At 36.9% G+C, this 23,473-nt stretch overlaps 2 protein-coding genes across 2 annotated transcripts; both read right to left on the reverse strand.

The window, feature by feature from the left end:
* Positions 1 to 691: 691 nt before the first annotated feature.
* LOC113674996 (BOS complex subunit NOMO3) lies at positions 692 to 21,602 on the reverse strand. Its single transcript, XM_089210078.1, has 38 exons — positions 21,381 to 21,602; positions 19,904 to 19,993; positions 18,943 to 18,988; positions 18,728 to 18,828; positions 17,839 to 17,902; positions 17,591 to 17,630; positions 16,914 to 16,986; positions 16,324 to 16,401; positions 16,130 to 16,204; positions 15,549 to 15,695; positions 15,273 to 15,362; positions 14,798 to 14,851; positions 14,572 to 14,685; positions 14,075 to 14,160; positions 13,705 to 13,759; positions 12,607 to 12,732; positions 11,983 to 12,124; positions 11,554 to 11,627; positions 10,991 to 11,042; positions 10,504 to 10,640; positions 9,524 to 9,608; positions 8,689 to 8,752; positions 8,354 to 8,452; positions 7,803 to 7,943; positions 7,495 to 7,574; positions 7,057 to 7,219; positions 6,715 to 6,751; positions 6,249 to 6,338; positions 5,734 to 5,847; positions 5,454 to 5,516; positions 4,585 to 4,649; positions 4,378 to 4,435; positions 4,176 to 4,259; positions 3,761 to 3,847; positions 3,044 to 3,154; positions 2,416 to 2,637; positions 2,159 to 2,251; positions 692 to 1,249 (listed from the first exon to the last, which is right to left on the reverse strand). The coding sequence occupies exons 1-38, from the start codon at positions 21,555 to 21,557 to the stop codon at positions 1,127 to 1,129; spliced, it is 3,600 nt and encodes a 1,199-aa protein (XP_089066204.1). The 5' UTR covers positions 21,558 to 21,602; the 3' UTR covers positions 692 to 1,126.
* An 895-nt stretch (positions 21,603 to 22,497) lies between these two features.
* LOC149044428 (histamine H2 receptor-like) lies at positions 22,498 to 23,370 on the reverse strand. The gene has a single exon (XM_089210080.1). It carries the CDS (start codon positions 23,368 to 23,370, stop codon positions 22,498 to 22,500), a length of 873 nt encoding a protein of 290 aa, XP_089066206.1.
* Positions 23,371 to 23,473: the final 103 nt, after the last annotated feature.

The raw sequence follows: 23,473 nt of genomic DNA on the forward strand, positions 1-23,473 counted from the left end.
AATGGAGAAATACCTAGGAAATTACAGGGGACAACAAAAAAGGGTTCACCACATCCCTCTGTCCTCCCCGGTGACATCCCTTTGTCGGTGTCGGAAATCGTGTGTTTACGTAATCAAAACATTTTAATGCGTATAGAATTGTTTAGTTGACCGGAAAGGGATAGGCATTGAATCTGTCATCGCTAGTAACTTAAGCCAATCAAAGAACACATTGTACAATTTGCTGTATCTTTTGTTCTAGAAATCGAAGAGTGTGTTGTAATCGTAATCGGGACATCGTAAGACACAAATATATCTGTTTAAAATTCTATCGTGAGTGAGTGATTTTAGCGCGAGTTTATCGGGAAAAACATTGTGTTGTCAGGCAATTATCTAATTCCCAACAGTCGGGCTACTTTTGTCTCATGGTTGATCCACTTTTACAAACTACTTCTTAACAATTGAACCCTTTGGAGTGACTAGCCTCTCAAATCTTATTACAATATCACCCCTGAATCACAGATTAAGGTCACGAGAATAGAAGAAACGATCACCGGCTAAACAAGCTCTCGATTGTTAAACAAATTCTCCTTGTCAGCACCTTACGAAATGTACAGAGAAGAGTAGGGAGAATATAAATACTGATATTGGAGCCTAAAAGGGTTCATAACTACATAATATGTCACTTGCAGTATCTCACCAAACTCCACAATGATAATTAACTAAATTTATTACATTTTTAACAGGGTACATTTATCTAGTGGTCAAAGTTTGCATGAGTTCAGTAAAAATCTTTTCAATGAGACCTAATTTCCCCTTGTCAGTGTCAGAGACTAACCAAGAGTTTTTATACCTTTCTTAGACTATTCAGAGAACAATACTGTTCAGAAAACAATGCCGACAGAACGTAACAACCGGAAGCGATTATCACGACAACACCAAGCGCGTCACAGAACTCGCTCGATGAGCAATGACGATACGAAGTATTCTCTCGTCGCTTTTCACCAAGAGCACTCTTGTGACAACTTAAACATACAAATGTAAAAGGGACGTTCTTGCTTGGGATGTTTCTTCAGGTATCGTGTAAATATTCAATCGTTGTGACGCATTAAAATAATTCGACATAATTCCTAGACCCTACTTTTTGTTATCTTCGTCGCGTATCTTTTGGTTTCTTCTTGTTCCTGTAAGGATCCTCGAACTGAGCCTGTAGTTGGTCGGCGGATACTCCCTGTATGAATTGAGGTACTTGTTGGATGAAAGGAATGAGCTGAAGATAAAAAAGAAAATAAATAAGTTGCATATTTCCGCCCTTAAAAAATGTGACGTTCTCTTCCGTCTTTTGAACCTGTTTGTATTTCCTTACTTTTTACGCGGGCAGCTGTGCCATTATATAACATCATTGACAGCGTAGTTCAATGTCAGTGACTGAGAAACTACGCACCTACCCCTCCCATAACATAACAACAGTCAACTGACAACAAGTTAGGGTTAATGTTGGGTTAGGGGAGGGGTAGGCGCGCAGTTAGGTGCACAGTTGGTCAGGTACTGACATTGGTCACAATCGGAAAATTCATCTCTCCTTTTACTCAGTTAATATTTTCAAATATCCAACAGCAATTTATTAAACTAATTCTTATTTACAACTATTCACTTATTTTTTAATTGTTGCACAAATGAAGCAGATTAGATTCTTGTCGTTTGACATTCGCATTAACGTTGCTCTCATTTTAATAATAATAATAATAATAATAATAATAATAATAATTTTAAAACTTAATATAACGCCTTGTAACATTAAAATGATCAAAAGCGCTGATCAACAACCTTGTTGTAAAATTTAATTATTGTTATTTTGTTGGTACCTACGGTTTTACAATTTCTACGTTCATTTCTGATTGTTTCCCGAAGAGAAGCTGATAACCTTGACCAGGCTTCTGCTTTGACACAAGTTTGATACAAGAGCGCTTATCTAGAGAAAGCAGTCTACCTCAGAGGCGGACATGAAAATAAGATTGAGCTTACAGTAGTTTACAGTAGCTGTAAGCGTGATTTGGACAGCCTTTCCACTAAAAGCCTGGAACCAATCGAAACTGTTACAACAGAAAATAAACGCGTGGTTATCTATTTTCCGCCTCATCATGACAATAAAAACGTAAACGGTTCCAGTTTTACGTACCTTATTGTGGTTCACAGCTAACACAATCAGAATCACTAACAAAGGTAACGTCAGAAATGATCCTTGGCTTGGTTCCGGTTCAACTTTACGCGGCTGAGGGAAATAAGAAAAAACGAAACAAAAAAAAGATCATCGATTAAAAAAAAAAGGGCATCAATGAAATAAAGCATTTCCCTGAACGACTGGTGAATTTGACTCAACAAATGCGAGTAACAGTTCAAATCCGGGATGCAGACAAATTGGGAAGCACGTCATACCTGTGGTTCAAACTTGAACGTAACATGAGCCCGCACTCCAGTGGCAGTGACCGTAGATTCAGGTCGGATGTACTGATAGTTAAGTGATGAGAGGGAAGACTCCAAACGAACGATGTACACTTGTCCATCATTAGGTACCGATGGAAACTGGAAGTAACTGGCCACACTCACGGGAGTCGTGAATACTGGAGTCTCTGGATTACTCTCTGGAGACAGCGTTACCTGAGTTTTAAAATATCGCGTTGAGTTATTCATGGTCTCCTTTAAAACATTCAAGTGCATTACATTTCTTACCCAAAGTTCATGCGCTGTGGGAAATTCCGGAATAACATCAATTAAATGGCTTACAAAGCCCTCTTTTTTCTTTTTAATTTGATGTTCAGAGGAATAAACTCTTGAAACAAACACCTTTTGTGCCGAGGGGTAAGAAACATCCAAAAAGGAAAGAGGAGAGAGAAGGTTAAGGAAGCTGACCAGGATTTCGAATAACAAAAACTTAGTGAAAAATGAGCAAATTTACACTAGGTGAAAATACCGCCCCCAAGCTCCTGACACGCTGGATTTCTTGAGCACGAGTTGAAAATTCACATCGCTGTTTGGAGGTGCGGCAATAGATCTTAATACTCACCTTTAGAGATGAAACGAATTTACTGTCCGTATCCACATTTCCCGTAATTTCAAATTGATTGATGTGGCGGAAGGCGATCATGTTAACATTCTGAAGGTCTGTTGAAGACACCTGTTAACAAAAAAAAAAAATTTAACTCGTATGACAATAATTTTTTAACTTGTAATGATAAACCATCTCAGGAGACTAATGCTGGTTAATTTAATTCCTGTGTTCGCAGCGATTAGTGAGTAACACTTGGAGAAAAAAAAAAACTCTCGTAAGTACAGTTAGCCTTCAAGTGAATGGTCGCACACGTTAGGGCTCTCTCCATTCATTCATAAACTTAGTAGATTTCATAGAATTTCAGTTGCACATTAGACATGAACCATGATGACAATTCCATTCACGGAGCAAAGAGTTAAAGCACAGCATATCTAAACAAAATCAGACGAAATTATCGCTGTGGGGTATTCATTCGATTAGCATCTACTTTCTTCTTACAATATCACCCCTGAATCACGCTTTAAGGTCATGACAATAAAGGAAATTATCACCAACTAAAGAAACTCTTGATTGCTAAACAAATTCTCCTTGTCAGCACCTTGGGAAATGTATAGAGAACAGCAAAGAGAATATGCATACTGATGTTAGGGTGTAAAGGGTAAAACTGTGACAAAAAAAACAAAACAAATAAATAAAGGAAAATGAAAAAAATAGAACTATCTCAATCCTGACCTGTATATCAATAAATGACGGGGAAGCTCTCTCGATATGCGGATTACTGTCTCCGATCTTAACTCGAACTCTGTACATACAGCCAGGCTGAAAGTAAACAGTCTTTGTCATTCCAAACCAAACAACTAGCGCAATCTTTGGATAACAAATTTTTAGGGATAACATTGGTGTTGTGTCACTTTACGCTGTGATTGGTCTAAAATTTCAACATCTAAAAAACTAAAACCACTCGCGAGTTGGTTATCCGCGTTTTCCGGTGCTCAAGGTATTGATTCCTCATTGATTGTATGTGGTGCCAGCCTTGGGTTTTCGATGGCTGTGGCGATTTTATTACTTGTTTTTGGTTGCACGAAACTCTCTTTCTTACGCTCTTACAACCAAAACAAGAAACTCATATTTTTAGAAGCGTAGTAACCTGAAGTCCACGTAATCGGTATTGTCCTTCTTGATCTGAAACTGTTTCTTCTTGAAAAGATTCGCAACTTTCCAGACCGATCGCCTGAAATATAAAGATGGTTCAAACTACACTTAAATTCAGATTATCAAAAATACAACTCTCACAGATTTCCTTGGTATCAGATTCTACGAAAAAATAATGTAATATTATAAGCACGTACCTCAACAGCCACGCCTTTCTCTGGTTCCCCATTTAGCGAGGAAATCGCCCCAAAACAGCTGTAAGGAAAACAAAAATAATCTATGTATAAAGAAAGATGCGATTGTTCGTCTTGTCACGAGCGTGGGACCGTGGAAAAACTATGAGTCACCAAACAACAAAACAGACACCCACTTGAAAATTGCTCCATTACAAAGCTTTTTTTTACCTAAACGCAACTCTTTTTCCTTTGACCTGCAGTTGAACAATTGAACCTTCACCCACATCAATCATCTGTGAAGAACAGAAAATAGTAATCAATGAACAGCTCCCCAGCTCAGAGCGACTATTAATTACAACTATAAAAGATTAATCTGCTAAACAATTTCCATACTACATTTTTTTTTTCGCTTTAAAAACTGAGCCTTAATTTTTCAAGTTTATCATTTGTAATCCGTGTTCAAGCTTTTAACTCCCGTGAATAACGATGACAGATTTTCTCTTTACTATATCTATACAATATCACGCATAGAAGTAATGAGAATACAGAAAATATCTGCCAGGGGGTTGTTTGTTGATCCAATATCAAATCTCCGCACAAATGTCATGAGAATTGTATAGCAAACAGTAAGGAGAATTACTACTCAGATCTTGAGAGTAAAAGAGTTAAGTTTTTTTCATCCTTTAAAAAAATCTAGTTTCATTTTGGTTTATGGATACCTCTTCGGTCTCTGTCTGTTATAGCAAAGTATTATTTGGACATTTGCTTATGATAACGAAAATAACGAACAGCCTCGAAATTAAACACAAGATTCTTTACATCGAAGACGAAAACAAAAACTTGAACTCCTCTTGGAAAATGGAGCCCTTCCCTGCAAGACTCTTCTCGAGCATTTGAAAATCACCTGGTTCCCCTTCGCGGCGTTGCTGTATGATTTTGGTATCAAGAATCAGAGTGCGAAAGCAAAAACAAACGAGTCTTGTTTCAGTTGCGAACTGATATGCAACTGCACCGCTTACCAGAAGAAGAACGCCAAACACTTAAAAGATCCTTACCAACGTCTAATCAAGAAGAAAAGATAAATGTCCCATACTGACCTGCGAAGGAGGCGTGAAGGTGTATTCCTTTAACATCGGACGGAAAAAGTATTGTCCAGGACCCTATAAGACAAAAAGATACCAGTAGTAAGAGACATTTTCAATTGAATGTCGGAAGCAGTCCGAGATCTCTTTGGCTTTGCTTTCCCTCAGTCACTGATTGCTCAAGGTGGTTTCCCAAGCAGCTAAAATAATGTACGTGTTCGTATACTTGCTTGCGCGCAATTTTTAAAACTCTATGAAGCCTTCATAGGAAAATTTGCATCACTAAAGTACTAACCAAGTTGGCGAAGACCATGGAGCCATTTTCCAGAGTGAGATTGTTACTACGAAACTGTCCTGCACTGAGTGACAGAAGAACTGCCGATAATGGCTGGCCGTCTTCATCTGTCACCTGGAACAGAACAAATCATAACATAAACTGAAACACCAACAAATTATAAGCGTAGAGACCAAAGTTTCAATGCCAATTTTTATGTTAACTTTCAACAAATACAAAAGAAAACTTTCAAATACCTGAATGAATCGCACAAAATTAGTTAATTTATAAATTCGTTCAATCTCTTTCATGTGTATTTGTAAACTAGTTTAAAAATTTGGTCTTAAAATAAGGAAACACATCCTTAAGCCGACGCTGTTGTCGATTCTCATCACAAGCTTCCTGGATAACGAACTGAAATTGTGGAGAGAAGTAAGAGGTCAATCAAGGGAGTTGAACGCTTACTGTCTGACAAAACAGCTGATAAAAAAAACCTTAAGCGACGTTGGTAAGTTTACACCCCCAGTCGCTCTTACCGTAATGTCAATCTGCCCAAGCTTCAGCGCTTGAAAATCTCCCTTCTTGCCAGCCGCAGGACTGAGTACAAAACCTGCTTTGCTCGCAGCCTGTGAATAAAAAATACAAGCACAAATAATGGCACAAACCCTAAATCTGGTTCATAATTCTCTCTCTAGATCCTCAAAACTTTCTCCTAAATCGGCTTACAGAATTTGGTGTAATATTAAAACGAGCCTCTCCTGCTGATAGATATGTCTCCTCTCATCACCCGTTCGTAGCAAAATAGAAAAGTTACATCCTCAAAAAAAAAAAAAAAAAACTCTGGGAGTGATATCTCTGGGTTCAAATGGAGAGGACAGATTTCAAATTAAATAAACTTTTGAATTTCGCGGGCCATACAGTGAAATACGAACCGCTAAATTGATCAATCATTGCGCACATCCTAATGGAGATATGTAATAAAACTTATTCCACATTACTCACCAGCGAGTATTCAACGCCACCATGCAAGGGACCCACCCTGTTTCAGAAAAAAAGCATTAGTCTCAGTGAGTGTTACCGCACAGATACCAAGATAAGGATTGAAAAATGATCACCACACCAAGAATTTCTTGCGAAAGACGTGATCTTTGAGATTAATTAAAATCTGCCTGCTATCTCTTCTTAATCTCAGTGGTAAAATATGTAAACCGCAGCAAACCCTTCGTGCAGTTATCAGCTCGGATTAATATCATCTCGTCTGTCTGTTTGTCCATCTGCTTCATGAAAGGCTTTGTGTGCTTGCTGTTTATCATAGATTTCACATAAAGGAATCGTTACACTAACCTATATTTTCCATTCGTGTCTGTTTCCACTTTAATATCGGTAATCGGCTGCTCTCCGCCTGAGGAAATGACAATCTGCACGCCACTTAGGGGAGGGGTGATTTGTCCCTCAATGAACACACCCTTTCTTCCTTCAAACTCAGCCCATGCTGCCGGACAGTCATCTGACAAGGATAAAAAAAACACACATCTCTGGTCATAACATGCGAAAGAGCAGATGCTATTTTTTTCCTAGTTTTCGTACGCCCTCGTCAACCTTGTGCTGCCCATCAAACAAGGATATTCTTCACAATCACGATTAACCCTTTTAACACCCTAAGATCAGAATGCATATTCTCCACACTGTTCAGTTCGATTCAAGAATTTGATTTCCATTCGATTCCAAAACTAGCTTCGCCAGACCATGTTTTCGCGACTGGTTAATATTTTGTTCCCTTACCAGAGATGGTGACAAGTTTATTCTCAGGGTAGAACAACAGTTCAGAAGACACCGGGGTAATTTCAAATTCCTCGCCGCGCCTGAAAAAAAAAAAAAAAAGAAATCCTTTGCTAATCTACTCATGCACTTTGTACAAGAAAATCAAAATTCAACTTGACAATTGCCTGTACGCGGGATTACATGATAAACGCATTATAAAGGCCACAATACACTGTGCCTATCAATCGGAAGTGTATGTGGTTTTAAGTCTAGCCCTTCACCACTCGATGAAAAAGAAAACAAAAACCACCGCACCAGCGTTAATTTACCTTGCCCAATGTGAAAAGTTGTATGAAAGCTGTTGTTTTTCCTCGTCTGGTTTGCTACTGTTTGCATCACTAGAATCTTTCTTTTCATTTGATTCCGGTTTCAGTGGTCCAAGGATGGTGACTTCTTTGGACTTCAGGGACCTTGTTATACAAAAAATTAAAATTTACCATATTCTGTTGTTGTTTTTTTATGTGTAAGTTCCTCTTGGACTATTAATATATTATCACCCAAATATGGAATGGAGAAACTTCAACTTAACACTGCTATACGACTGCAACTAAAGAATGCACCCTACGGTAGTAAGCAGAAGCATGTCCAGTAATTCCCCAAGATTATTACAGTCATGATCTCCTTTGCCTAACTGAAGGCAAATCAAAGAACCTCGAACATCATTTTCTGTCCTTTCAACTTTGCTGTCACAAAAGATCTTTGATATGACACGAAACTCTCCTGACTAACCTACAGGGTTAGCAGTCAAATCTTACAACAACGAAGACAACAGTCGTAAAAGTTAAGCTTGCCATGAACATCACAAAAACTATATCCAAACCTGATTTTTATTGTAATGTCACTCATAGGTTCTTGAGTCTTGACTGTGCCAGAGAGCAAATGTTTGATGGCTGTCAGTGTCAACACAGATGGCGCAGAGCTGGAAACAAAAATATGTCCTTGGAATTAAGCCAGTGAATGGGACCTTGTTCTTAGATTACAGTTCTTTATTTACTGTGCTCTGCGATGGAATCTAGAAAAATTGCACCACCCTTCAATCAATCGAACGCAGAACTAAAATAACAAGCGGCTTTGCCACTTGAGTTTTCCTTCTCTGAAAACGGGTTATGTGCTTTGTTCCCTTCATTTCTCTTCACTAACAATGAGCGAACTTACGTGTTATACTTGAACACTTCTTGCTCAAACTGATGGCATGAACGTGGCATCAGGTTGTAAACTCCTGCACATCACAATAAACAAACTGAAATGAGTTAAATGAATAACTGAAAAAGGGAGGAAAGTTTTTACAGAAACCGTGGTGATGTAACGATGGGGGAGGGGGAGGGGGAGGGGGAGGGGGATATGGGGTGATCACTCGATAATTCGGTTTTCAACTGAGTTGATTATTTTAAGAGATTCTACAGGTGACGTTCCGAGCGTTAGCCCTTCGTCAGAGCGAATAGAGCGTTAAGACCTGCAATTAAATGGTGTATAGAAGCCACAAGGAATACTAATCTTCGACTACCGAGATCTAGAATTCTAACTCTTCCAACTATGACTATAAATGTTCTTGTTGACTACTCCTGAGGATTTAAAATGCAATGTTACACGTACATCCAAACGATTCACATGCAAATGTACCAGAGTTTAATATATTACATGCACTCCTCACTAACTGCCTGGTTACGATTCAAAGGGTATGTTAACAGGATATTTGGAGATCGGAGATCAGAGAATTCTTTAACGAAATGTCGATGCCTATGCCTTTTAGTTAATTTAGACGTGGAGCCGTCAAATAATTTACAATATTCTTCTCCTAAACCATTCTTGAGCGTTAGAAGTGTGACAAAAAGTTTCAGATGAAAAAAATGAAGGGCTACGCTAAGTAACGAGAGGAGGAAAATTGTTTGAGACAAAACCTGTTCTGTGTAAATCTATCCTAACAAAAAACACTAGTGACTTAGAAATGGACAGGCACTCCACAACGTTCGTGGGGTAGGAAATCTGTTACCTGGCTCCTTCAGACAGAAAGTCTTGGTTCCCTTTGGTAAGTCAAAGGAGTCAACCATTTCTTTGTGAGACTCAAGTGAGAAAAACTGCGGAGAAAATAAATTTATCGTAAAATTCCTCCAGTCATCATTTGTCTACAATGAACTGAATTGTACATATTCTGTGAGTGGTCGCTAATTATACCCTATTGGAGCACAAACGCACTTGCATCATGAAAAAACGTTTTCTCTGTTCTCTCAAAACACAGCATAACATTTTAACAATGGCTGCAAGACCAATTTTTATTCAAAACTGAGCGAGAGATCACTTGGATAAAATTGTGGATGAGCTGTTTTCGAGCAAGGTACGAATTCATGGGCAGAAACGCGTTTGTAGCGACTTCAAAACCTAACCTAACAAGGCTAATTATAGGACGGTCAAGCGATAAGTCGTAAACCCATGATTGACATTATGCCATCAAACTTTGTTGTTTGCTATCCAAAACAAACAGATTCTACTTCATCAGATGTCTGCAAAGTCAAACATTTCTATTCGCCTCCCCCCCCTAAAATGGCCTTTTTTAAGGGGGGAGAAGGGGGGGTTGTGGTAGAAAAACAAATTAATAAAAGGGGGTAAGTTTCTAAGGAAACTGTGGTGCTGCGACAATGGGAGAGTATAACAGGGTAACATAGTATTATCAACTGAGTTGATAATGTAAATTGCCCATTGTGAAGAGTTAAAAAGCTGAAGTTTCGAGCGTTAGCCCTTCGTCAGAGCGAAGAGCCTGTGAAAAGAGTAGGGTTGACATGATTTTCAGATGGCCATAAAGTCTGAGATTTAGGTTACTAGGTAAGATATGATAATCTTTTTCTTTACAGACAAAGATTATTCTATCTTTTGATAACACCGATGGTACAAAAGTGAACACAAACGTGCATAGCAAATATGGAATACACAAGGCAATTGTATATCATAAAGAAGTTGTTGTACTGCAGTACTTACCAATGTTATGTCATGAGATAGAATACACTTTAAAATATATCCAGACTGTACAAACTGAAGGTCAGAGACGTCTGCTTCAGATACTTGGAACTCAAACGATGAACTTTCCCAGCACCAAGATTCCTCTAACACTGACGCTGAAAACCATGAAAATAATCAACCTCGTCAAGGTGAAGTGTTGTGATTGTAAAAGCCTTCCACAATTGACAGTGCAGATAGATATTGTCACCGAATAGCGGGACATGGGAACAAGTTTCTTTGCCACCCCACCCCCCCCCCCCGTGCGACTTTTGAGTCATAAAGAATCACCTTTGAAGAGAAAGAAACATTAAAATTACAGTTTGCAAAAGAAGATAAACATGAAAAAGAACAATTAACCCAATTAAACCAATAAGCAATGAACGTGGTTAAAGATGGCCAGAAAAACCCAGGCTACTTTTTTGAAGAAGTCCAAACCAAATGTAGTTCTTTTAAGACAAGACAATACCTTTATATTTTCCAGGAAAGACATCTTTAAAGATAAAAGAAGTTTCAGCCACCTGCAATTAATATTATATTTAATGGTAACTTATTTTTGAGTGGAAGAGCAGGACATGAAAAGTTAAGTGACTAATACCCCATTAACACCAAAGCTAACCCTAAGCAACTGTTTTGTTACATGCAGTTGAAAATTGTTTTCTTCATGCAGTACAGCTCAGAGGTACAAGGCCCAAAATGCACGCGAAAAGCGCGTTTAAAAAAGCGCACACACGCCTGCAGCTTTTTAAAACGCGCGCAAAAGAAGCTCATTAAACTGTATGCGGTGGTTTTCTGTTTTACCCTGTATAAGCTGCTTAGACCGATGTCTGTCGACTTGAAATTTAGCACATTGAAATTAAAAGTTATTGACTGCTTGAAACCTAAAGATAACTCAGTTTTTCAGTTTTCTGTTTCTGATTTTAATTCAGTTAAACCCGCTTTCATTAAACACGTTTTTCTGTATCAGTTTTCAATGGGGTATTAATTTACCCAAAATAATCAATGCAATGATGAGCAAAAACATATCTTTACCTGGACTTCTGCTTTTGGAAGGCCTGGATTTGACACTGATTGGAGTGTAACAGATACCCCGCTACAAGAGCCACCTGTGCAGACAAGCAATAAAAAAATGAACTACTTTAACGAGGTAGAAATGTGTGTCACTCATACTGTTAATTGTACATTTGAATAAGGCAATTTTACGAAAATTTGAAACATTTCACCGCAAAAAGAGAGTCACCTTTGCCTGTGTGGGTAGCCATTGGATTGAATACGCGAAAGTTAAGGGTACGGGAAATCTTTTCCCAAACAGACTTTCATCTTTTTAATGGAATGCCTACTAAGAACATACAGGTTACATGAAACCTCATATGCCCAGAAAGTTTTTCAAACTTAGTACGAAATCTTTCTCCTGATACTGATAACAAACTATAGCTCATCTACATGTTAGCAACAACTTACCAATACACTTGACAGTCCCAGTAACAGTTGCCCTGAATTGTGAGAATGTTATACCAAGAACGGGACTGTTCTTTATTGTCACTACTTGTTCTTTGGGGGTCAATGCCAAGCCAGCGGCGACTTCTTGCATGGTTATTATTGGCTAAGAAATAAATGAATACAATATTAAGTAAGTCAGTATAAGTAGAAGAACAAATTTGTTGTCAAAAAGCATTCATTGCAATTTAGTAAACAAGGGATTTGGAGAAATGTTGCTTCTTTTGCCACTAGTGTCTGATTTTAAACACCAGTATCTGGTTTTCAACACTACCAGTGTTGTCTCACATGTCGACTCTATTGTCCGATTTCCAATTTTGGACATTAGTGTCTAATTCCTGATTTAAGACACTGATTTCCAACTTTAAACATAAGTGTCTGATTTCAGGTTTTGGACACTAATGTCTGATTTGTGATTTTAGACACTAGAGTCCAATTTCCGAGTTTATACACTAATGTTCAATTTCTGATTTTGGACACTGGAATTGGACACTAGCTTCCGATTTTACACACTATTTTATTTTGATTTATCAAAGTTTTTAGGATATCAGTATTATTTATGGCAGAGCGATATATCCTTTTTCTTACCTGAATCGTATGAGTCCCTGGTGATACTTTAAAGCAAAAGTTGCCATTTTCATCAACTGAGGTAGACATTGACCTTGTGGCAATCGAAGCTCCTTCTGTCTGTAGAATCATTTTACGTCCTTTCAACTTCATCAGGTAAAAAAACAGAATAAAGAATTAATAATTAATATTGCAAAGTTGCACGTCTTTGAATGCACCGCAAATTCTTGTAATCCCTGCAATGATCTCTCTTTCCTGGAATTACATCACAAGTTCAACTAAAAAGACTCCTTTTGTCATTTCATTTTTTAATTTCTATTACAGGAAACAAGAGCTTAGAGATGATCAAATCACAACACCAGTGGCTTCTTACAGAGCACGTCTGTTACTCAGTGCAAGCCTGCTCTGAGACAGGGCTCCAAGCTTATTTTTTCCAAAACGTCGCCTTTTGGTGATCATCAATCTTTAAATGGTCACCGTAAAAAAAAACAGTTTGCCCCTCCCCTCTCCCCCCCTCAAAAAAAAAAAATTTTTTTAAAAATTAACAAAACCCTCATCAACGGGCGGACATTACATTTTGTACTAAATGGGGTTTCTAGTGTGCCGAAGAATACGTTTGCAACACTTTCATTTTCCAAATTGATATGTTTACTCACTCTCCGTTTTAAAGACTGAAATAAAATTATTCAAGAGAAAAAGGACAAAGTGGCTCTAATGTCTGGTAGCAGAAACGATTTACAACAAAGTTTCTGGGACTGGATTAAGACACTTTTGTTCAATCACCCAGCTGAGAAATATCTCTCATTTGAAGTGAGCTGAACTATTGGTATTAACACATCCATATTGTAAATAAAATCTTGAGTCACTTAATAGTTAGACACCATAATTCGTACTGCAAAGTTGAAGATTAGACTAAAACACCTCATTGCCTGAAATAGATTAGCAGTAAGCAGTCACAACGTCATGTTCCACATCTGAAGTGACCACATCGCAAGACAAATAATTATGTTTCCCTTTTGAAGTGTTATTTACCAAAATGAAAAACCACAACCTATTTTATGCCAAAAGTATAGCATTGACTACATATGGGTTAGTCAACAGAAAAATAACTGTGCATACCTGAGTGACTCCAGGAGGAAACTCATCAAATTTAAGAGCCCCACACAAATGATATCTGCAACCAACAAAAAAAATGACTATAGATGAATATAAATATATAAACCATTTTTATAGTATATTCATAAAAACACGCTGAAATAGGGATCAGCAGATATAATAATGATACAAGATAACTGGACAAATGTAAACTATAAAAGATCCATCTGAAAAAATTAATGTCATATAACTGTCCAAACTTTCACTTTTTGCTTTGTGTGGTACGGTTTTGACAGTTTGTCTGTAAATGATAGACATATTACTATAAAGTAAACAAATAAATGAATCAATTAACAAGAAAACTTAGAGAATTTTCCAATCAGTCTAAACTTACGCTTGTGGAGTTATCTCTGGTAGCCTAGGAGTGTTTGGAGTCACTTGAACTTTAAGGGAGTTGAAAAAGAAGTGTTCTTTGCTTGCCTGCAAATGTTAAAACCCCATTGGCAAAGACATTCTGCGTACATTAACATAACCAACCAGGGAGTGACATTTGGTCATGAGGAGCCAATTCTTAGCTTGGGGTAATCCTGAGAAGGTTGTTTTTCAATGACTGGATTTTTAACAGCTTTAACAGAATCCGTTATCTGAAGGGTTGTTATCAATGGCAATGACTAATGTCTCCAGTTCTAAATCAATCTGAATGGAAGACTCCTACTCACATCGTTATTACAAAGACAAAAATCCTTAGAAAAAGAATGAACCACCTGATTGATTACACTTCTTGCACAGTAAACAGTAAGGCACAAACAAAGTGATTCATGGCATACACAGCATTCATGGTACTTAGCACTTCAACATTTTAGAAAAGGTTAAACCTTATCAATGTCTCACCTGAATAGTGTAAGCTCCAGCTGTAACATTATTTAACACATAAACACCTTCTGCAGTTGTTTTTGCAGTAATTTCTTCACCAGCTGTAATGCTCACATCTGCAATACCTTGCCCCTTCAAAAAATCATAACAAGATTGTCATTCATACATGTGCCTTGCACTGTCCTCTGCTAGAGTAAAATCTTCTTTTTTTCTCCTTCTAAGGGGGAAAAACTACCAATCTTACCTCTGCTGTAAGAACTTGACCAGTGACAGAAAATCCATGCACTTGGAATGGAGTCTGCATGCAGGTAAAAGAAAAGAAGTATTGATGAGAGGTTTAGACAACATATATATTGAATTGATTGATCCATTACCAGTGAATTAACTGCACTCCTTGAATTCAATGCAAAGAAATTATTGCCAATGCATACAGCAGCAACTATTCCACTACATGAAGAGTTTTGTATTAAATCCAACTTAATGATTCATTAAAACAGACTACAATTCCTTCATATAATCCAATCCTGTGTTGTCTACAACCATTAAGAGAACTGTCTGCTTTAACAAGACTGAGTTCATTTCAGAATATGTCATGATTCTTAAGTTATAGTTATTTTTTAAGTAAACCCTTCAACTCCCATATCAAATTTGTAATTCTCCTCACTGTCAACCATACATTTCTTATAATATTAGTTCGGAGAATTGAGTCATGTCCTCACCTTCAACACAACACTCTTGTAATTGACAGAGAAAGTAAGCTTTGAGGGAACCACATCAAATGTTATGACTTCTCCTTGGTAATATGGAACCTAAAAAAAGAGAACATAAAGAATATATTTGCATGTGAATCAACCATTGATAAATTCAATGTAGACCATGCCAGTGCAGAAATCTAAAGTTCTTCATTCCTCATGGGAACACATAATTTTTTTGTAGTCTCGCAGTGATGACAAAACAAAAGGAAACATCTCTCTCTACAATCATTTTGTTTTTACCAGTGTGTACTCTCCACTTGGAATGCTGGGGAAGACAAACAGTCCATCAACACCAGACTTGACGCGGCAAAGAGGCACATCAACCTCCATTTTTGTTTTAATGATCTCTACTACGTCAGGGGGGATATCTTCACATCCAGGAAAGTTCTGAAAAATGAACATGTTTTTTCTTATTGGTGGACAATCATCCTGTTGGAAATACATGTACTTTTGGCACAGACACTTCGCTGACAATTAATGCCTATAAATCACAGGTATGTTTGAAAAGTCTAGTTTCCATTCAAACCTGTACATTTCCATCAATCAAGTAGCACATTTGGCACTACTTGAATCAAAACTGGCATTTTTAAGTACAACTAAAGAGCTGGTTGCTCAGAGGAAATAAATGGTACTAAAATCATTTTAGCATTCCATGAATTAACAGAAGAATTGATTATAACACATACATTGAGTGAAAAGTTAAAAAAAAGATCAGCCATTATTTAAGTCTATCTCAAAGCCCAGGAAACAAACTGCAAGCAAGGCTTGATGATCTCATTGTGTAAACAAGTCATGTCCTTACCAGATTCACTTTTTCATACCTTTTGGTCTACAGATTTAGAGAACAAAAGAAATCCAACATCTTGAATAGGTTCACCATCACTCAAAACATGACCCTGGAAAAAAAACAATTAACACTTTAAATTTACATATATATGTAGGTCCAACAATTTTTAGTGTAGTGTAACCAAGTATGTGATCTCAACAATAAGCTATATGAATTATCTGCCCTTACTTTTACATCATATCCTGAAACTACTATCTTATCAACAACATCAACATTGCTGGACTCCACTGTAACCTCTGCTTCAGCCTGATGAATTTAAAAAAATCATGAAAGAGCTAGTTGAGTGAAAAATTCACATTATTTACACCATACCAATTTCTATTTCCAATGTGCCAACCCAGTTAATGTTGTACACACCATAACATTTTCCTGCTTAAAAGATAAGTTGCTCTGCTACAAACAAAATTAGCTAGGTTTGCACACTGCAAGTTTTAACTAATGCATGTATGGAAAGAATTTCACTTTCTCTCTGGATCCAGCTCCCTAAATTTAACTCAACTGAAACATGATTCGCTGATGGAATATTGTATAAATTGAAACCTCTCAATGAAAGTGAGATGCAGTAATAAATAAGCTGCTTTTTGGCCAAATGTAGTACACATATTTTCAGAATTCAGGTAGAAAGTTTAGAAGACTTTTTCATAGTTTCCACAATTTATACTCATAAGTCAAATACCAGCATGTCTTTCCTTTTCTTCTACTGCATACCAGTTATTTACCACCGTTAATTTACCACTTGTTGAACAATGTAAACTTACATTTTCAAAAGTCCATGAGGAGTGGCTAGCCTTTACATGGTATTTTCCAGGCATGACTTGAGAAAAACTGAAACTATTAATCAATGTTAGAGAGATCAGAGTTGTAACAATAACAACAAATCTTTCATTGCAAAACAAATAGGCAAAATGAAATAATAACCAAATTTTTTCAATAATTAGCAGTCAATTTTCAAAAATAAGTGATATGATATATTTCATTTGTCAAGAAACTAAAAAGCTTTTGTAGATGATTGCCAACTGACTGACCAACGTTGTAACATACACGTGCAGTTATACGCTGTCTTAAGTGAATACATGAGTACACCTTTGCACACTCACTACTTTGTGTATAGTTCGAACATGTAACACTGTTCAATATTGTGAGAATGTCAAGAAGTAGGAAATGCTTCTGCAAAGTGGCTGGCTTTAAGTAGGCTGTACCAAGAAGTGTTTTCTTTTGAAAAGAAAATGGCTGGTCAAAATACATACATGTATTTATGTAAATGTACTGAAAGAAACTTTTGTATGCACATTTAAAATAATTTCAACCATGAAACAAGAAACATATTTAAAATGCTTCACATGTTTCAGTTTTGGATAATAATCATTTTTTTTATAAGGTCTTAAATAGTGTGCTAGTTTTTAATACTCATATTGTAGCACATAGTTTAACTTACAATCCTCCTTCTGCAGTGACTGTCTTCCTTTGTTTATCACCTAAAAAAAAAGTAGGCATTAATTGAAAGTTTCAAAAATATACATTGTCTTATTTCATTATTTTCCTTTCAGAAACCTCTAGGGTCACTTTTCAATTAACAAAGTCTACTCCAAATTTAAATCACATCAGTACAGATGTACATAAATTTCTCAGTGTACCAACACATGTGAGCTACTGAATGAATTTTCTCATAAACATGAAACAAACCTGCTGATTCCTGCAGAGAAATTTCCACTCCAGATGGTCCAAGTCCTCTACCTTTACTGACAACCTGTTTACCAAAGCTTTGATTAACAATGTATAATGTGCATAACAGTTAACAGTTTGCACTTCTTTGATCCCCTGAGTGACCAGCATCTAATTTCTCCTTACAATATCACTCCTGGATCACACATTAGAGTCGTGAGAACAAAGGAAATGATCACCAACTATAGAAGCTCTTGATTGTTAAACAAATTCTCCTTGTCAGCATTTTAAGAAATGTAATGAGAACAGTATGGAGAATATACAGACTGACGTTAGGGTGTAAAGGGTTAAAGAATCTAATAGGTGGCAATCAAACTGACTGCAATACCTAATCAAGGCTAGAAATAATTTCCCAGCTCCTGTCAAGTTGTCTGGCTAAAACCTATCTTTACTCAAAGACAATCCATTTTTGGCTGAACAAATATCCATTTTGTCATATCTCAATAAATCCCTCTTCTTATCAAACAAATATATTTACCAGCCTCAAGTTCAATGCAGGAAAAGTGGTACAGCTCTACTTAAAATCTGAACTAAACTTGGAATTAAAATCATTTTTAGATGCTTAACCCTATACACCCTAACATCAGTATGCATATTCTCCACACTGTTCTCTATACATTTCCTAAGGTGCTGACAAGGAGAATTTGTTTGTCAATCAAAAGATTTCTTCCCTGGTGACCATTTCCTTTCTTCTCATAACCTCAATGTGTGATTCAGAAGTGAATTGTAGGGAGAAATTAGATGTTAGTCACTCTTAGGGTTTAAAGGGCTACACAACTGGGCAAAAAATGCAGCCCTCCAAGAACTACTAACAGACTACACAACCAATTTCTAGGAATTTGAGACCAACCTTTCCAGAGAGTGTGAAACCAGTAAACACAAAGTTTATGTCTTCTCCTTTGCTACATTTATCAGTGGTACCATCTATGTTTAATTCCACACTGTTTGGATCTGCAGGAGGGGGGAGGGAGGAAAGGAAGTATTATTTCCATTATCCATTTAAACACTTATTCAAACTGTCCAATTGCGAATAGAACACATAGGATATAATTTTAACTTTCTTACCAAAACTCCAACCAACAGGAGGCTCAATTTTCAACATAAATACTCCCTAAATTGTGTGAGACAAAAAGCATCATTCAGTTATACAGATTTAATGCTACAATTAGGGATACAAAAAAAAAAATGTTGATTTCATTTCCAACTTAATGAGGCATTTTCTGATGTTAGAGGCACAAAAAGGGAATAAAATTTGACATGTACTTGTAGATTAAGCCTTTAACTCCCGAATCAAATTTTTAATTCTGCTTACTGTTAACCATACAATTCTTATAGTGTTAGTTCAGAGAATATCCCCAAATTGATATTTTTTTAATTCTCATTACTTATCTGGTTGATATTGTAATGATATTGTAAGGAGAAATTCTGTCTTGATCACTCATGGGAGTTAAAGGCTTATGCCCTAGTTGTTCATTGGCTAGATAACCCTATCCACTGGACAAATCTCTATCTGGTGGATAGTGCAGTACATTTTCTTAGCAGTTATCCAATGGAAAGCGATTTATCCATTGGATAGCGTTAACCACTCTTTGAACAACTGGGCCTACATGTAGGTGGTCATATATTCAATACTATGCATATACCCTGAGATGGGCTACTGAACTCAGGAAACAGTTATGGAAATATACATGCATGTGGGGTGTGTTCATCATAGCTTAGGCATTGTTATTTTTGTCTGTGTATAACAAAATCCAGTGTTCAATTAAACCCATGAACATGAAATGGTAGCTAGGCTCACAGATTTAATTTGTATTTACTCATTTTTTTTTTAAATCACAAATACATATAGTTTTAATGTATCCACATATCTTTACATGGCATCCAGATGAAAGCGTGTCAACCCCCTCCTTCAACTTCCCCTAGCTAGAAGCAGGTAGTCAGCCAGTCCAACATGGCACTCAAACTCTGACATCCCACAGCATCCTGTAAGAAGCAAGACAAATAATATGGTAGTAACAATTATTACCTTGTCATACAATGGAATGAGAAAGTAGCCATTGTTTGGTGCACATTCTGTTTGAGACTTGATGATTCCCTGCTTGGTTAACAGCTTCATCTAATGACAATTTAAAGAAAAAAATATGAATTATTTTAGCCCGTTAACTCCCAAATGTGATTAACATGTAACATGTTCACACATTATGTGCAAACAGGTAGCAAGAATACTCAAACTTGTCAAGTAGAAGTTGTTATCTTGATCCAACACCAAATTCTCATAACTAATTACTGGGACTCTGCAGGATTTTCAAAATTTGAGGTAATATGAAGTATAAAACTTGCCACTATGCATCAAATGGGTGCAAAATATTGTGCCTATTATAAGCATAATTACTACTTTCAAGATGTATTATTTTTAAATAAAGAATTTCAAAACACAATTGTTAACTAGACTGATATAAGAGCTCCTACACTGATATAGCTTCTTATTGTCTCAGTTGGCATCCTCTTCATCTTTCCTCTCACTGAGTATACTCGACAAGTACACTAAAACACCTTTAGGGGGTACCCCTCACTTTGCTCCCATTTAGTTGAAATAGGGTCTCCTTGAAATTGAAGTGGGGACCTCCCTGATTCATGATTTCACATGTACTTTTCCCTTTGCTCATGTAATGGATTGTTCTTTACTCTAAGTTGTGTCTTTCAGTTTTGATGTTTCCCCTCATGGAAGGTCTTTCAGTTTTTCTCTATCACTTCAAAAGCTTCTACAGTTCACCTATTTTTTTTTTCAATTTTATTTTAGTTTTAAATGCATATTATTGTCATTAATGTAAGACTATTATCATAGTTACCATTATTATTATTATTATTATTATCATCATTAGCACTATGATTATCATTGCATTGTTATTAGTTTCAAAACTTGTTGCTCCAACAAATTGTGATAAAATATAAAATCTAGGTAAGCTCATATCTCACAGATATGAAGTCAGACTGCTATTGTCAGCATGACAGAAAGTTACGATAGGTTATTTAAAAATTAATTTTAACGACCAAACATGAACCTTTACAGAAGATAATACATATCACATGAAAATCACGCCACAACGCCCCTAAGGAAAATAACACAACTATTTTTGGGCGAGTCGTGTCTCCTGTCACTGATAAAGAAACCCATTTGATCGATAGAGATATCATCTGGGAGAGCTACTCCAAATAATATTACTTATTGAGCGTTCCGTGACTAAAGAACACCCTGTCTCGAAGACGGTCCAATATGTTCAATTAAAATCTGTCATTCTGAATTGGAATAAATTAAAGAGAATTATAGGTACTAAAACAGATTCAAAATGAAGGGATTCCTTTTCTATATTTAAACATTTAGAATTACATTCGGAATACCAAAACAAATTACAAAATTTGAAACACGAACGAGCATTCGACTGATGAAGCTGAAATTAAAGTGTATGTTATAATCGATCGTCAGCCGGCATGCCTGTTCGCACCTGTATAAGAGAGTAGTTGATGTCCACGTCTGATTGAACGAATCCTCCGCAACCAACAACATCTTGAGCTTTCGTTGACGACGAGTACCTAAATACAACTATAAGCACCGAGAAAAGAATCAGGCGAGAAAACGACAATATTTTGCTCACAGGAGCCACTGTAGGTGAAGGCGCCATGCTTGAAATAAGGACGCGGCAAGAATAGCCTGGTTACATGGCTTTGAATATTCCTTACACGAAGTAGTAACTTGTGTTCGTTCCCAGTCGATCCGAGAATAGCTTACAGAACAGGCATATTTCTTTTTCAGTTTTTCAGTCGATCGGAGGCAAGTGCAAGACGGCGCAAAGTACGGGTCATGCACAAGGGAGGGAGCGCAAGATAAATAAATAAGTAAACAATAGATAAAAAATTCTTCGTGCCCGTCTAGCGCTTGTCTCTTTTCGCTTGTAAAACACAAACAATTACGCCTGTTCTACAGGCGAATTCGAGAGTAACTGGGGATTTTTTGGACCACTGAATAATTATGTCTGCCCTTTTGATGTGCGGTTATTAATTAAAAGAAATGCAGATTATGCTCTAAGTTCATTTGACTGCAGTACCCAGCCAGTATCTGGAAGGTGTAGGTTTGAATCCTGTCGAAGCCCGAATTAAGCTTCTTTTCTACAACTTATATTATCGCCCCGCGAAGATTTTTCTCTTCCTTTGTGTTTCATATGAAGGCTAATGTATGATTTATTAAATTTAATTATGAATATTACGAGAGTCGAAGTTTCTCACATATGCAAATAATTTACCTAACAAATGATCTCCGTCAAAACAAAAAACTGATAATCGAAACTATAGAACACTCCTACTCCTCTCCACGCGATTTCCTATCTTAGAGTTGCATGGGTAATATTAACCTTTAGCATTGCTCCAGTTATTTAGCTATTGCTGCCCTTATTTTTTCAAAGTTTCTCAAGCGAATACAGTTTTATATGCAAATAGACGGACAGACGTACAGCCATCATGTGGCAACCAAGTGGTATCGGCTTAATGAGTTATACTTTTCTTGTTATGGGGCTCCGCTGTTGCGCCTCGTATTTGTATTCAAACTGATGAATAGGCTAAGATTAATTAGATTAAACTGTAAAACAGTTGCTTTACGGCTGCACGAATTTGACTGTCTCTCCAACAATAAATTAAGGGATTTAGGGTTGAGTTTAAGAAGACCAACGTGACTGTTGTGATAAGTACACTTGCGGAGGCCACAGCGCGTAACATTTGCAAGTGAGTGTACACCGAGTAAGGCAAATAACATAACAAAAGTATGATGCACAAAAGAAATGTTTTTAAAGCCGATTTCTTGAGCCTTAGAATCCTATAAACGTTGTCATTACTTCCTTGCTGTAGTTGTTGTTGTTGTTGAATCTGCCTTCGGTGGCGTCGAACAACGCAGTATATTTTAGAATAAACAAAAAGGTTTGTCACAAGAAGACATAGAAAGGTCGCGGGTGGAATTAAATAAAAGAAATATCCCGCCCAAAGTTTGGAGCTTGCAATAGCAGCAGAGAGAAGCCAAATGAAACTCACAACCGACTTGACACGAAGAGGCGTTACCACTTGAATATATCTTAAATGGAACTGGAGAGCAAGCAAACGGTCGACTCCAATCGCTGTAATGATCATCAATGAAGGTGTGGACAAAAAGATAGACAAAACATGTAGCAGTTCAGAACCTAGAGGAGCTAGTAAATACACAATAAATAAAGGCTGAACAACCAAACCCATGGCAAGGTCTGATACGGCAAGACTTGACAATAAAATATTCGATGCTGAATGCAAAGAAGATGTCTTCCAAATAGTTACCAGAATCACAGAGTTCCCGAACAGAGTGGTAATACTAAGAATAACAATGATAACACACCCTGTTAAACTATAAATTAGATATTGACCAGTGTTCGTAGGGATTTGATCATCATTCACAGGTTGACTTGTGTTGGCCTCCATAGAACAACGAGCAACTGAGAGCGCTTCCAGTGAAAGATATGGCGTCTTGTGGTTCAGCTGTTCTATCCTTATCACCAAACTGTGCAATACGGCAATAATATAA

This window comes from Pocillopora damicornis, chromosome 6 (genome assembly GCF_964200805.1).
Source record: "Pocillopora damicornis chromosome 6, jaPocDami1.2, whole genome shotgun sequence".
Classification (NCBI taxonomy): domain Eukaryota; kingdom Metazoa; phylum Cnidaria; class Anthozoa; order Scleractinia; family Pocilloporidae; genus Pocillopora; species Pocillopora damicornis.